General features: G+C 43.5%; 5 protein-coding genes across 7 annotated transcripts; 2 read left to right on the plus strand and 3 right to left on the minus strand.

Annotated features, from left to right (window-relative positions):
- Positions 1 to 3089: 3089 nt before the first annotated feature.
- On the plus strand, positions 3090 to 4324 carry ATPsyngamma (ATP synthase, gamma subunit). Its single transcript, XM_017149792.3, has 2 exons — positions 3090 to 3192; positions 3247 to 4324. The coding sequence occupies exon 2, from the start codon at positions 3271 to 3273 to the stop codon at positions 4162 to 4164; it is 894 nt and encodes a 297-aa protein (XP_017005281.1). The 5' UTR covers positions 3090 to 3192; positions 3247 to 3270; the 3' UTR covers positions 4165 to 4324.
- Positions 4325 to 4855: 531 nt separating this feature from the next.
- Positions 4856 to 7064, minus strand: IntS11 (integrator complex subunit 11). Its single transcript, XM_017149790.3, has 3 exons — positions 6697 to 7064; positions 5651 to 6625; positions 4856 to 5594 (listed from the first exon to the last, which is right to left on the minus strand). The coding sequence occupies exons 1-3, from the start codon at positions 6908 to 6910 to the stop codon at positions 4990 to 4992; spliced, it is 1794 nt and encodes a 597-aa protein (XP_017005279.2). The 5' UTR covers positions 6911 to 7064; the 3' UTR covers positions 4856 to 4989.
- Positions 7065 to 7603: 539 nt separating this feature from the next.
- Wdr24 (WD repeat domain 24) lies at positions 7604 to 11581 on the plus strand. 2 transcript variants are annotated; one of them, XM_070216843.1, is made up of 8 exons: positions 7604 to 7794; positions 7856 to 8495; positions 8557 to 8889; positions 9413 to 9497; positions 9558 to 9713; positions 9769 to 10227; positions 10285 to 10470; positions 10524 to 11581. In XM_070216843.1, exons 1-8 carry the CDS (start codon positions 7677 to 7679, stop codon positions 10878 to 10880), a joined length of 2334 nt encoding a protein of 777 aa, XP_070072944.1. In that variant the 5' UTR covers positions 7604 to 7676; the 3' UTR covers positions 10881 to 11581. The 2 variants fall into 2 exon arrangements, with proteins under 2 accessions (XP_070072944.1, XP_017005302.1); XM_017149813.3 differs by having other exon boundaries at positions 9416 to 9497.
- On the minus strand, positions 11224 to 13637 carry Gnpnat (glucosamine 6-phosphate N-acetyltransferase). Of its 2 annotated transcripts, none has more exons than XM_017149815.3 (6): positions 13369 to 13637; positions 12376 to 12586; positions 12188 to 12315; positions 12055 to 12116; positions 11776 to 11998; positions 11224 to 11451 (listed from the first exon to the last, which is right to left on the minus strand). In XM_017149815.3, exons 1-6 carry the CDS (start codon positions 13369 to 13371, stop codon positions 11410 to 11412), a joined length of 669 nt encoding a protein of 222 aa, XP_017005304.1. In that variant the 5' UTR covers positions 13372 to 13637; the 3' UTR covers positions 11224 to 11409. The 2 variants fall into 2 exon arrangements, with proteins under 2 accessions (XP_017005304.1, XP_017005303.1); XM_017149814.3 differs by lacking the exon at positions 13369 to 13637 and adding an exon at positions 12919 to 13051.
- A 375-nt stretch (positions 13638 to 14012) lies between these two features.
- Positions 14013 to 15129, minus strand: CIA30 (complex I intermediate-associated protein 30). The gene is made up of 2 exons (XM_017149762.3): positions 14575 to 15129; positions 14013 to 14505 (listed from the first exon to the last, which is right to left on the minus strand). The coding sequence occupies exons 1-2, from the start codon at positions 15046 to 15048 to the stop codon at positions 14089 to 14091; spliced, it is 891 nt and encodes a 296-aa protein (XP_017005251.2). The 5' UTR covers positions 15049 to 15129; the 3' UTR covers positions 14013 to 14088.
- Positions 15130 to 15219: the final 90 nt, after the last annotated feature.

The raw sequence follows: 15219 nt of genomic DNA on the forward strand, positions 1-15219 counted from the left end.
ATGAACATAGAGAAAAACTTTTAAAATGGCTAACATTTTACTTTTAGTAAATACAATTTTCTTTTCGAGCTTACCGCCGTTTCTTATTTGCATATCACAATTTTTTTGAACAGTACTTTTAATAAAAATCTTACAAGAAAAACACTGAAACTTCTCAAAGTCTTTGCAGACTTCTTATTTTAAACCGATATAACAACGATGCAACAACGTCAAAAAATTTTGTTTCATATGAAGTTTTTCTTTTCGACGACTTTTTGTCAGGTTGAGTACTAGCCCTTACCTGCATACCTGCAGGCCGAAGTTAACTTCCTTTCTTGTTTTTAACTCCCATAAGTAAAAGCATAATATTATTGTTTGCTTTGTTTTATTGAAAGAAGTTTTTAACATAAACGTTTTTGTGACTTAAGTGCTTGACAAGGAGCTTTCACTACCGCTTAAGCAGTTCTCTAAATCCGCTTCAATCTTTGAACGAGTCTTCTTATAGACACTCACAGCTTCAGTGTTGCATGCTTTTGCCTCCACATTAATGGTATTATATAGCTTTTCATAAAGCGCGTTGAGTTCGGAGGCGTTGTTGCCGATTATAACGATCATTGGCTCGGTGCTGCTTTGAGACTAAATAAGAAAAAAATAATCAAAATACATTTCAATAGAGAAGCAAATCGCTAATTATAATGCTCCCAAATTTCAGTTTCCACTGGTATAAAGTCACTCATAGAGGTTCTTAAAAAGCGTCTAATCTGATCCAAGTGTAGAAGGGAAACCATTTAGAGCAATAAACCTATTTACAGGAACCCGACAATTGTTATATTCTTGCAGAAGGTAATATAAAAGTTTCAAAAGTTTGTAACGCAGTGAAGGAGAAGTTTCCGACCACATAAAGTATATATATTCTTGATCAGAACCAATAGCCGAGTCCATCTAGCAATGTCCGTCTGTCCGTGTCTATGCGAACTAGTCTCTCAGCTTTAAAGCTAAAAGGTCTTCTTTCTATTGCAGGTAGTACATGTGTCGGAACGAATCGAATCAGACCACTATATCTTTATATATGGTTCCCATAGAAATAATCAAAAACAAAAATTTTAACTTTGTAGGAAGTAGGCGTTTTTAATTTTGACATTTTTAAAAGAGCACTCGACTATCAGATACCCGTTACTCAACTAAGGTAAGTACGAATTTTTCATATGGTCATAACTTTTTAATAAATGGTCCGATTTAAAAAATGTCTTCACATACCTTGTCTTTGATGCAAGACAAGAATTTGCCGTTGTCTTGAATTACAATGCACTCTTGAAACACGCCGATGGATTCGACGGCCTCTCGGATCGCGTCTACTTCAACCTGGAATTTGTCGTCCACTTCTTCCCTCATCAAAATAGACTGCTCATTACACGCATTGACGTCAGCTTTATAAGTTTCCAAAACACTTTCAATAAGGGGGTGGTAGTAATCAAAGCACTGTACGTCGTCCTGTGATTCCACTTGCAGCGAAGAAGATGACAAGGACAAAATCAGACTTATTGCCAAACGGACAATGCACAATTTGGTTTTCATTTTAGGAGGTTTAAAATTTAGAAGCTAAATCCTTTTATGAAGACTTAAACTTTCCGACTGTTGAAACCACCAGGCCGCTGCAATATTTATAGTCGCCGCGCTTGATTGCCTCAAAAATTAAAAAAAACAAGAGAGAACGCTATAGTCGGGTTGTTGTCCCGACTATCTAATACCCGTCACTCAGCTAAAGGGAGTGCGAACGCTGTGTCGGGTTGGTGTCCCGACTAATAATCGTAACTCAGCTAAAGGGAGTGCGAGGGAGATAGATATATAATTTTTGATTGCGTATAACTTTTTAATGAATGGTCCGATTTGAAAAATGTCTTCTACATTTCGATAGGTATAAATATACACAACAAAATTGCATTTATACTTTTTGGAAATCTTTAAAGATGTGGGCGCAGGACCCATTTTAAAATCATTAGTGGGCGATTGTGGGCGTTAGAGGGGGCGTGGCGCTCGGCTAAAATAAACTTGCGCTGCGTAGGAAGCCAAAGAATATGTGTGGGAAATCTCAACCTTCTAGCTTTTGTAGTTTCTGAGATCTCAGCGTTCATACAGACGGACAGACGGACAGACAGACAGACAGACAGACAGACAGACAGACAGACGGACAGACGGACATGGCTAGATCGACTCGGCTAGTGCCCCTGATCAAGAATATATATACTTTATGGGGTCGGAAACGCTTCCTTCTAGCTGTTACATACTTTTGCACGAATCTAATATACCCTTTTACTCTACGAGTAACGGGTATAAAAATCATTGCTTAGTTTTATCGCATCACTTTAGATATCTTAAAAACCCGTCATATCAGTCTAATCGGTTTTATAACTGTCACACAATGGAACACGTCCTAGCATAATGTTCAAAAACGTATTTCTATCAGTCTTTTAATCTTGTGAAGAAAATAAATAAAAAGAAATAATTACTACTGTGTCTTTTTTACGGATTCGTATAAAAAGGAATTAATTATAGCCTGCAGAATGTTAGAATGTTAAAACACCCATAAAAATTAAAAAAAAAGCTTAGATCTAACGCATCATTCGAGCTATCTAAAAAACCCATCATATCAGTCTTCACGGTTTTATATCTGCCACTATCTTACCTAAAAAATTGTTGAAAAATAAATATTTTTTGTTGGTATATGTTTTTTATTTATCTAGAAGAATTAAGTATAGGGTGGGCGGACAAAGTTAACCGCCAGATAAAGCAAATCGTGTTTCTCGACATTTCTAGTAATGCTGAAACATTCGATGCAAAGCCTAAGAAATAACTACGTTACTCTAAAAAATGTAAAAAGAAAGTATTAAAATAATTTGTGAGTTCTACGAATAAACCCAAATCGAAATAAAAGTTTAAATAATAATAACGTTTATAACCCCCTTTCTATTTCCCTGCCCACTACTAAATGCTAAAATCATAACATTTCTACAACGTCATATTGAAATATTATTTTATTTCATTTATTTATTTATTGTACATGTTCGAAACTAACTGATTTTTTGAATTTAGGGGGAAAAGGGAATTATTTAGGGGGAAATATCGATTGCTTGAGATTTTTTAGGGTGAAAGCTAAACTCCCATCTGGCAACGCTCCGTGTTATGTGATTTGTGGCGCAGCCAACTTAACGCAAGGTGAGGAAAATTGCCATTTTGCCGAGTGAAACTTACTTAATTTTCTTGGGGCAGGGAATCTTCGACAGCTTCGACAGGATGATGATGCAACGCACCCAGCTACTGCTGCCCCTGGCCATGGAGGCCACCATGCTGGCCCAGCAGCAGCGTGGCATGGCCACCCTGAAGATGATTTCGATTCGCCTGAAGTCGGTGAAGAACATTCAGAAAATTACGCAATCGATGAAGATGGTGTCCGCTGCCAAGTACGCTCGTGCGGAGCGAGACTTGAAGGCGGCGCGTCCCTACGGCATCGGTGCCCAGCAGTTCTTCGAGAAGACGGAGATCGCGGCCGACGAGAAGGCGGAGCCCAAGAAGCTGCTCATCGCGGTGACTTCGGACCGTGGTCTCTGCGGTGCCGTCCACACCGGAGTGGCTCGTCTCATTCGCGGCGAGTTGGCCCAGGATGAGGCCAACACCAAGGTGTTCTGCGTGGGCGACAAGTCGCGTGCGATCCTGTCCCGCCTGTACGGCAAGAACATCCTGATGGTGGCCAACGAGGTGGGCCGACTGCCGCCCACTTTCTTGGACGCCTCGAAGATTGCCAACGAGGTGCTGCAGACCGGCTACGATTACACCGAGGGCAAGATCGTCTACAATCGGTTCAAGTCGGTGGTGTCCTACCAGTGCTCCACCCTGCCCATCTTCAGCGGCTCCACCGTGGAGAAGTCCGAGAAGCTGGCCGTCTACGATTCGCTCGACAGCGATGTCGTCAAGAGCTACCTGGAGTTCTCGCTGGCCTCGCTCATCTTCTACACCATGAAGGAGGGCGCCTGCTCGGAGCAGTCCTCCCGCATGACTGCCATGGACAACGCGTCCAAGAACGCCGGTGAGATGATCGACAAGCTGACCCTCACCTTCAACCGCACCCGACAGGCGGTCATCACGCGCGAGCTGATCGAGATCATCTCCGGTGCCGCCGCCCTCACATAAGTGAATGCTAATGTGTGATTGAACGGCTCCCAAAACGATTCATAAAGCTAATTGCATATGGTGACGGGCAATCGGAGCGACGCCCGGAGCCCTACTAATGTTACACTTTCAAAAGAACCCGAGAATAAATAGCGTGGAACGAACGAAAATAACTCTAAAACGCAAGCTCTTTAACTTTGTGGAGTGGGCGGAAAGGATTTCCAAAGGTCTGTTTTTGTTCTATGAAATTTATATTGCCATTTGAGATGAGTTCCTTTTTTGTATATCAAAATAACTTGGATTTGTTACTAAAACCGTTCGATTGTGTCTGCTTCCTTATATAAATGTAGTTTAACCGACATAAAAATCTGCTTGACTTTAAACCCTTTAAAAAACCCAGTTTACTATACTAAAATTAAAAATCCCTGCGCCTTATTGGAATATTTTACGTATATTTTGACCGACATTCTTTAACTTTGTGGAGTGGACGGAAAGGAAAGGATTTCCAAAGGTCTGTTCTTGTTTTAAGAAATTTATATTATCATTTGAAATGTGTTCCTTTTTTTTTTGTATATCAAAATTCGTATTTAAATAACTTGGATTGGTTACTAAAACCGTTCGATTGTGTTTGCTTCCTTATATAAATGATAATAAACGTAGTTTAATCCACTAAAATAACCCACTAAATACTCAAACTAAGAATCCCTCCGCCTTATTGGAATATTTTACGTATATTTTGACCGACATTCAACTTTTCAGAAATTGGTTTCTACACTTTGTGCTTATCTATGGAATTAAGGCATGGGATTTCATTGGGATGTTGCTTCTTCGTTGTTGCCGCCTTGCCTAGCACATATTTTGCAGCGCATTCAGTATGTAGGCGCCGATGTCCTCGTCCTGGTTGGTCCAGGATATCAAAATGGTCTTCTGCTTGGGATCCTTCTCGTCCTCCTCCACCTTCACCTCCACGGACTCGATGGCGATGGAGCCGTTCTCCTGCATGGTCACCGTCCAGCCGGCCAGCTTCTCTTCGAGCAGAGTCTTTAGCCTTTCGCTGGTGCGGATCATGGGACCCGGATCGTCCATCTTCACTTTAGAAGTGAATCGCATCACATGCCGATTGATGCCGATCTCCTTCAGGGCATCGGTCAGGTTTTGCAGCATTATTCGATTGTCCTTCATCACGAGAACGCCGTGAATGAGTCGCCGGCGCTTGGGATCCGGCGGCTGGGCATTGTAGGAGCGAGCCTCGGCTTTCAGCAGGGAAACGGAGGCATCGACGGGGATTTTGACGGGCGTGGAGATCACACAGGTCTCGCCATTGGCCGGCATGTAGGTCTCCAGGTTGAACTCGTCCTTGATCTTGGAGCGCAGGAACTTCATCTTCTCGGCCTCGCCATGCACGAGCATCACGTTCTTTGGCTCACAGTTCTGGATTAGCTGCATGATGCCTTGAATAATAGAGGGGTTAATTAGATCACCTTATAAATGGTTTATTTTTACCCACCTTTGGCATCCGCATGGGCTGAGAAGCTCATGTACTCCACGGCCATCTTGACCTCCACCACCTGGCGGTTCTCGAACTCCACCTTCTTGGCGCCGCCCAGAATCTTGTTGCCCACCGTTCCCTGCACACAGTAGCCCGGCATAATCACCATGTTGTTCTCATTGGGGGCCCACTTCTTGAAGATCTGCAGCGAGAGACCCGCGTGTAGCATTCCCGGCGTGGCAAAGACCACCATGGCGCCGGGATTATCGATGTAGGCCTTGTCAAAGGGCTTAATGTGCTTGAAATCGAACATGTTGCGGTGGACGAAGGTCTTGCGGATCTTCTGGTTCGTCCAGGTGATGAACATTTTGTAGTAGGTGTTGGCCTTCTCGGTGAGACCGAGAGCAAAGTAGATGGGGTACTTGAGGTTCATGCGCTCCCAGTAGGTCTCCAGCAGGATGCAGAGCTCTTGGGCGCGACCCAAAGCAAAGACGGGGATCAAAACCTTGCCGCCCTTGGCCACGCACTCGTGCACCTTCTTCAGGAAGTCCCTTTCGCGGCAGCGCTTCGAGTCCCGGATGGTGGTGGCATAGGTGCTCTCGGAGATCAGCAAATCCGGCCGGCACTTGTCTATCCAGGCGGCACCGAGATGTCGATCGGGGGTCATGTTGTAGTCGCCCGTGTAGACGACACTCTGGGAGCCCACCTTGATCCAGAACATGGCGGCACCCAAAACATGACCCGCATAATAGGCCTTAATCTCCAGATCCGTGTCCACCATCATGCTCTGATGCAGGGTCACTGGAATCACCTTCTTCATGCAATCCTTGATCATCTGCGTGGTGAAGAAGTTGGACTCGCCCTTTCGCTCCACCGCCACCTTGCGCATGTCCTCCAGGAGAATGGGCGCAATGGCCTTCGTGGGATGCGTCATGTAGATGGGGCCCGTGTAGCCCACAATCTCGGACATGTAGGGCAAGGCGCCGCAGTGATCTGGAATGCAGGCACGAATCGATAAAGAAACGATTAGATACGGAATTTGGAACACCGGAGGAGATTCTCACCCAGGTGGAAGTGCGAGATGATCACGCAGTCAATGTGGCTGGTGATCGGACCCTCGGGCACTATATACGAGAAGTCGGGGAAGCGGCGCTCATCATTGTAGCCCATATGCATCCCGCAGTCGAGCATTATGTTCTTGCCGCCCATCGAGAGGAGCAGACAGCTGCGGCCCACATCCTGGCCGGCGCCCAGTGGCGTTATCTTGATGTCCGGCATTGCGGGTTGGGTGTCGGGTTCGGGATCGGGATCACCTGGCTCCTAGCGACTGCTTTAACGCCGGCCACTTGTTGCGCTGATTAATTGAAATTGCCGAAAAAGTCGACCGTGATTTTTGTAAACAGCAAGGGAGCAGAAGTGGCGTTGCCACTGTGCCGGTGATGCCGATACGGCAACGCCGTGTCTTTTTTAGCGGTTTTTATTGGGGGTGTTCCAAAAAGTATCTGGAGATCTAAAAATTTAAGCTTAAAAAGGATAATTATAAAAACAGAAATTGGAGATCATCATATTTAGTTAGTAGCTTAAAAATATAATTTTAAGGCAGTGCATCTGCATCCATAGTATTATGGATACATGATTTTAAAGATTTTTGCAAAATTAAGTCAGTTTAAGATAGCACTTCCAAAATCGCAAGAATTCAGAACTTACATTTTACTATACAAATTTTCAATTTCTCTTTAAAATCTCTTTTTATTAAGTTTCTTAAAATACCCTCGCAATAGTTAATAATTAATAATAATTAAGTCATTTTAAGATAGCACTTCCAAATCGCAAGAATTCAGAACTTACATTTTATTTAATTAATAAATTTCCAATTTCTCTTTAAAATCTCTTCTTATTGCGTTTTCAAGAACACCCCCGCAATATTAAACCGCTCGCGAAACGGTCATACTAATCAGCAAGAAAAATAAAAGATAGCGTCTTGTCTTATCAAATCACTGTTTTGATTTTCCAAGGGCCCTAGTGCAACTGCTCCAATTCCAGGATGCCCGATTCCGTGGAGGACACCTCCACCACCTCGCTGCGGATTTGCCTGGAAGGACATGCGAATGCCTTGGCCTTGAACAAGGACAACAACCAGATCGCTTTGGCTGGGCGAAGCTGTAAGATTAGAAATCAAACACTCAAGGTTTTCCTATAAATACCTCTCTTATTTCCCCTTAGTGCTCAAGGTTTACTCCATAAACAGCAATGGCTTCACGGAATCATGTAATATGCGCGGGAAGAACCAGAATCTTAGCTACTCCGCCAACGATGTGGCCTGGTCCACCTTGGATAGCAATCTCCTGGCCACGGCGGCCACAAATGGCGTGGTTTCCGTGTGGGATCTCTCCAAGTTCGGCAGGCAGAAGCAGCTGCTGGTCTACAACGAACACGAGCGCACTGCCCACACGGTGACCTTCCATAGCAGCGAACCCAACATTTTGATCTCGGGCTCCCAGGATGGCACCATCAAATGCTTCGACATCCGATCGGATAAGTCCGTGAATACCTACTTTTGCAACTCGGAGTCCGTGCGGGATGTGAAGTTCAGTCCGCACACGCAGAACATCTTCTCCGCCGTCTCCGAAAATGGAACCGTCCAGCTGTGGGACATGCGCAAGTGGGACAAGTGCATGGTGCAGTTTACGGCGCACTATGGTCCCGTTTACACCTGCGATTGGCATCCCACGCGGAATTGGCTGGCCACCGGCAGTCGGGACAAGCAGATCAAGGTGTGGAACATGGACGGCAGGCCGGGATTGGAGCACACCATCCACACGATCGCCGTAGTGGGCAGGGTCAAGTGGCGGCCAGAGAGAACGTGGGTTTGAGAGGATTTATTGATTACATAACCAATACTAAACCTGCTTAATCTCCTTTAGTTATCACATTGCTAGCTGCGCTTTGGTGGTGGACTACAGCGTTCATGTGTGGGACATCCGGCGGCCGTACATCCCCTTTGCCTCCTTCAACGAGCACACCAATGTCACGACTGGAATCGCGTGGCAGGGCAGCGATTCCCACTGCCTGCTGTCCATCAGCAAGGATTCAACCATCTATAAACATGCCTTTAAGGATGCCACCAGGCCAGCGTTGAAGGCCAACGCGCAGGGAGCCAGCTGGGGAAGATTCGGGGACATCTCCTTTGCCAACAAGATCAAGGAGTATGCTCCAAAGACTAGTGGCGCCTCCAACACAAAGTCCTCCAGTTTCATGTATGTTTAGATAACTTTATCAGAGCCCTGCATGAATGGATTCAATGAATTATTTTGAAATTTTTGTTTATATGAATGAATTAATTTGAATTTTCAGTTTAATAGAATTGAATGAATTTGAATTTTGAGTTTAATAGAATTGAATAAGTGAATGGCATGAATTTCAAAATAATTCAAAAGAAACATTTTTTTTTGAAGAAGAAAGGGCCATAATTTTGTGATTAAATCTGCCGGAATTTTATTTACTAAGCAGTTAAAATTGATTTGTTAAAAATTTTCCACTTTTCTGTTCTCAAAAGAAGGCACAAAACAATCTGGCAAATTCAAAAAAATCATAAAAATTATTCATTCATTCATTCAATTCGAAATGAATCAGAAAAACAATCAATTTATTTCACATAGAATTGAATTAAACAAAATCAGAAATTTCCTGGCATACTATAATAAAACAAAAATTGAATGAATCACGCAGGGCTCTAATAACTATATGCCCTGGTTAGTTTCTAAGTTTTGGTCTTTTTAGAAGTCGCCGGAAAACGAATGTGGCTGGCAGCATTCAGTTCCATTTGGACCATTCCAAGATGTACAAATTCATGGTTAACGAATCGGTTGGTTATTTAATACCTATGAAAGTCAGGATCTATTTTAACCACTTAATATGCTTACAGTTTTCTGGTTTTCCCTTGAGTGAATCTGTTTCGCGTCCCACCCAGGAACACGAGAGTTTCATTGGCTGCGCCAGGGAACTGATTATTAGCGGCAAAAAGTTGGCTGAGCTTTGCGAGCATAATGCAGAGGTCTCCAAAAAATACGGCAAACATAATGTGAGCATCTAAGATTATTATTATACTTTCCAAAAATCATATAATACATTTTCAGGCCACAACATTGTGGAACTTCATCAAGCTGTTCTACGGCAGCAATCATTTCGAGCCTCCTTTCGAACATCGCTCCTCCTTCTCGAATCAAAAGAATCCGATGAACTCTCGACGTGCCACCCAAGTGGCCAGCGATTGGCCCCAGCAGCGCAGTGATCTCGGCCAGGATCTCAATGGAAACACGCCGGAGACAGCGCATGAGATCGATGTGGCAAATGTGGACGATGATCCGCTCGGCGGCAGCGGTGTGGAGCATCCGCCCACAAGTTCAGTGATTCTGTCCGAGACGCAAATCATCAGCGAGATTACCTTTGATAACTTTGAGCTGTTGCGCAATGGATTTATTTATGTGGGTCCCACTGAATGCGCAAAAGCTTTGGCCTTTCCTGCCCTTCATCACGATGTTCAGGCAGCTCGCCCTCAACTGGATCTCAAAGCCTCCGATCACGAGAAGTCTCCTGTAAGAAGTTTCATCATATTTATGGTTTTTTTTGATTTATTGATTGCATTCTTTTAGCCGCCACATGTTCCCACTGTCCTGAAAGTCAGTCATGTCCCTCCAATTCCCATGTGGGAGCCACATAAATTCGTTTCCGATGCCCTCATGCTGATGAACGATGTGGGTGATGTGCAAACAGCGCTGACAGTCCTTATAGCCTTGGGAGAAGCTCGGAAATTGTTGCCCATCGAGGATGCATTGGTGGTTAGTAAATATATACGAGACTCCGGTTAAGACCTGATTTTTCACCTTTCCAGGAGCACTGGTTCTACACCTATGTGGACCAACTGCATCGCTATGAGCTGTGGAACGAGGCCTGCGAGGTGATCAACCGCTCCTGGCTGAGATCAGTGCAGCAGCTCAACCAGCACTCGACAGCCATGCACACGAACTGCGGGGAATGTGGACGCCCCATGGGCGGCAAGGTGGGATGGTATTGCGACAAGTGCAAGTCAATGCAATCGGCCAAGTGCTGCGTCTGTGGGCTGATCGTCCGCGGAGTGTACGCCTGGTGCCAAGGTTGCTCCCACGGAGGACACATCGAGCACCTGCAGAAGTACTTTGCCAAGCACTCCAAGTGCCCCAAGTGCGGACACCTTTGCGCGTACTCATGAGACACGGAGGAGGCTGGGTTCACCCAGCTTCTGCCTCCCATTTAAGTCCCTTGTAAATAGAGAAGTCTTCGGCCTAATAAGTACCTTGCAAAAGAGCACTAAAGAAATTTGAACCCATTCAAAACACTTTCTATATAGAGATAATATTAGAAGAATACAACTTGTGGAATAAAATCGTTTACATATTATTAAGAAATAGTTAAATATTTAGTCCAAACAAATTAACAGACTAGCAATACGATCAGCTCTATTTTTTAACGACACTAATGTTTCCTACACATGTTTGTTACTTAAATATTTGCAAATAGAAATGCCAAATAAACATGTTACCTGTTAAAAGATGTCCATTGTTTATTTAAATCAATTTATTGCAATATTCTTTAGTCATTTTTTGTCAGATTCACATTGAGCTTGTTGATAAGATAAATGTATTTATGCGAGTGTATAGAACTTATGGCTACTTGATGAAGGTGCTTTTAAAGGGTAATATAACAACTACCTTTTGAGTTTTGAGAGTTGAGCCGCACATTCAGTAGCAGAAAGGGGAGAAAAAATTATAAAATTGAGAGTTCTGTGGGGATTAAAAACAGAGAGCAACATATATAAGTTGCGTTTGTCTTTAACTAAATAACTAATTGTATGTCCTCGCGGGTGGGTGGTAAAGATCACGTCAGTCCCACAAGGACACCACCGCCGGCCAGCGCTGTCCAAAAATCCATCATGCCCTCAGCGCAATGGAATTTTGGCAATATTATTTTTAAATCCAATTTTCTTTTTTTTTTCTTGCATTGCGCTTTGCGCAGTTGTAACTTTGAGTTGGGTTTTAATCCACTCAAAGCTTGGACTTTGGAGCAGCGTTGGCGGCTAATTGTCAAGAGGCAAAATCGAGGCTCACAGTTTGGCAGGAGTCGCCCACTGTTCCACTGGAGCCACTGGCTGCGGTGGCATTCCGCTTCAGCGTTGGCCCCTCATCGTAGCGAATCGTCATGGAGTTGGAGTTGCCGGGAATGGCCACGTAGCCCAGCGATTCGTAGAACTTGATCAGCTTGTCCTTGCAGTCCAGCGACATTTTGTAGCAGCCCAGTTCCTCGGCCAGCAGCGATACGGTGACCACGATCCTGGAGGATATACAACATTATATTAGTGATTCCTTAAGTGATCCTTATAATCTTACAGTTTGCCCAGCTGCTTGCCGCGATATGTATCATTCACCACCACATCTTCCAGGCGACCACGCTAAAAGGGTAAATTAAATACATGGGTAAGTCTAGGAACATATCTTTATATCAGGTAATATTTATTCTTACCACAGCACAATTGTGTATGAACTTGCGCTCTATGACCAAGGATGCAGCTCCAATAATCTCATTCTTTCGAGTATCCTCAATAACGGTGACAAAATAATCTCCACTGGCTTTCATCTGCGAGAAGCGGGCTAAAATAGGTAAATTGTTAGGACTGAATCTTATGAACCAAGTTAATATTCAAGACCTACTCAAGAACTGCGTGCGATTCACATTGCCCACATGGGTGAGTTGGGATAGCAGCTGCAGGAATCCACGATCGTAGTCCGAGTCCTTGAGAGGACGCACTTTCATCCAGGGCTCGCCGGGATTAGCCGCCGATATGAAAGGCTTAAAGTTGGCGGGACTGCGATGAAAATCCAGCTTTAGTAGCAGATTGGGATCATACAGATACGTCTCCTCCTGAAAAATGTTATTGAAATATAATTATCATCTTATGTACCAAAATGTTAGGAGAGAGAAATAGTAATAGTAATCAGTAAATACTGATAAGAAAATGTATTACATTTACTACAATTACTACTATTTTCTATGTGATTTGATAGATTAGAGATGTTTTTTATAGGCTTTTATTTTTAGTTATTGCGATTTCAAATTCCAAAATTCAAAGTTAATGGATAGTTATAAAATACAGTATCTATCCACCGAGTAAATAGAGATAGTTAACCAAAATATTATTATTTTTCTGTGTGATTTTATAGATTAGAGATGCTTTCTATAGGCTTTTTTACTACCGTAAGTTGCACCATTTTCGCAGTGGACTTCACACGTCAGCAAGTGACGCCGATGGAGGCAAAACTGAAGGTAAAACTCAGTCAACAGGTAAAAAGGTGGAGTCGCGATAACAGGAATGGTATTAAGAACTGGTTTCTTGCACCCAAACCCAGCACTTTCGATTCGATTGGGGGCCAACTGGTTTGGTGTCTTATTTAATATCATATATTTTCTATTTTTGCCGCATATATTAAGTACTACGATGGCAAACCGGTAAAGTGCGTAAGACCGTCGACTAGTATTGATTTAGTTTGTTGTGGTTACAATCAGGATTAAAATAAATAACGTGGGTGTTCTCAAGGTCGCGGTGACTGAACTGCCACATGGTCGCGTGTTTTCTACGGTTTTTCTATATATTTAGACATAAGTTCTATCTTTATTTTTGTTTTTCCTATTCAAAAACCACTTACCATGATTTTATCTGATGTCTGATAATGATAGCGAAGCACCAGTTAGCACAATATCTGTATCTCCCGCGACGAAACTAAAAAACTGAAGCGGAAGTTTTTCCGGCCGCTTTTATCGGTCGAAGTTTCGGAGCAGACTGAGCGAAAAACACAAGCCGCACAACTCACACAAAATACAAAAAACCGAGCGCTAATTGGCCGTCGTGGAGAGGCTGAAAACCTCTGGAAAAGGTATAAAAACTGCAATTTCAACGCTAAAATGACCCTGAAGATTCGACGATGTGAATGTAAACATTTAAACAGCTGATTTCGAAGAGAAAGGTACTGCAAAAGAATGATAGGAAGAGAGCATGAATACAGCTGACTGTACAGTATTCACTCTATACGATAAATAAAAAAATACAGTGAATATCTTGCCTTGAAAAATAGAAATATAAACCTTTAAAGATGATACCATATGAAGTAGTTTTTGTTTAAAGAATTTTTAAATGTTGAATTTTTTTAAATAAAAAAAATTAATAGTTAACTCATGTAAAATACTTTTAAAAGGAAACAATAAAATAAAATGAATATTTGGGGTTTGATTTCTAAAAGCTTGTTTATAAAAAAATATATTCTATTTCTTTGAATAAAAATACCTTTTCAGCTTTTCTGTTAACCAATCTTTACTGTTCTCACACGTAGTCTACAATTAAATAACACTGCCGTAACGTAAGCATTACGTTACGTGGCCACAATGTATTTGGGCGTCTGGTACATCTCGTAAGCGAATTCCTCCCGGTGACTCGGATCGTACTCCAGACCCACATAGTCGATTTCCAGGCCAAATGGACCATCCATTCCCTTTTTTGCGGCCACAGAGAAGCCAAAGTGGGTGACCCTATTCAAGGGTATGGCTCCTTGACGATCCTGAACACGTCCTTTCGAGGATAGGAAAAACTTGGAGAAGGGAATCTTGGCTATCTGCCAGTGGGGCCCTCCGCGGGTGTACAGAACATAGTGATAGATGTCGTTCCACATCAGATCGAAGTAGCCCTCGGTGTGCAGATTGATCAGGTAGCTGCGTCCATCGCCCCGGACCTTCATGATGAGCATGTTGTACTGCGTCCAGTCGTAGGTGGACTCCCTCTTGAAGGATTTCTGGGAATATTAAATATATAATGCCATTATTATCTATCATTTTTGGAGGAAAATCCATTATAAACACACCCTAACTCTCTTGGTGCGTATATTAGCATAGCCCGTCCTCTTGATGATCCCATCCTTGGTGTGATCCGAGTTAACTTCGCCATGGAAGAGTCCTGCTCCGGCTGCACTGAGCTCCAAGGTGGCACTACTCTTGCCCTCGCCGTGATCCGCATCCGTGGTCACCGTCCACTTGTCCAGCACGTCCGGCGCCTTGAAATCGAACACCACATCCGTTTCGCCCGGCCTGAAGACCAGAATGGGGTCACTCTCCAGCTGCTCCTTGACCTCCTGGCGCCACAGCTTCATCTCCTCCTTGAGCTCCCTCAATCCGTCCATGATGAGCTGCTTTTTCGAGGGCTCCGGCAGTTTGGTCTTGTAGCCGGACTTCTTTTCCCGCTCCCAGAAGGTCCTGTGCACGGCGGTGGTGTGGATTTGCTGCTGGACAACCGGCAGGCAGCTGCACAGGCGATGTCCATGTCGCAGGAGGTTATTCATCGCGGCATTTGTGTGAAATTAAATAAATTTTAATTAGCCTAAACTCCTCTGCACCAAAACAACGTAACAACAATCAGCTGTTTTGCCGTTGCCATTCACAGGGAAGCGTACTTGCAGCTGTGGTACAGTAAGTACTGGAGAAAAGCTACTGCCGAAATATTATTTATTTAA

This window comes from Drosophila takahashii, chromosome 3R (genome assembly GCF_030179915.1).
Source record: "Drosophila takahashii strain IR98-3 E-12201 chromosome 3R, DtakHiC1v2, whole genome shotgun sequence".
Classification (NCBI taxonomy): Eukaryota; Metazoa; Arthropoda; class Insecta; order Diptera; family Drosophilidae; genus Drosophila; species Drosophila takahashii.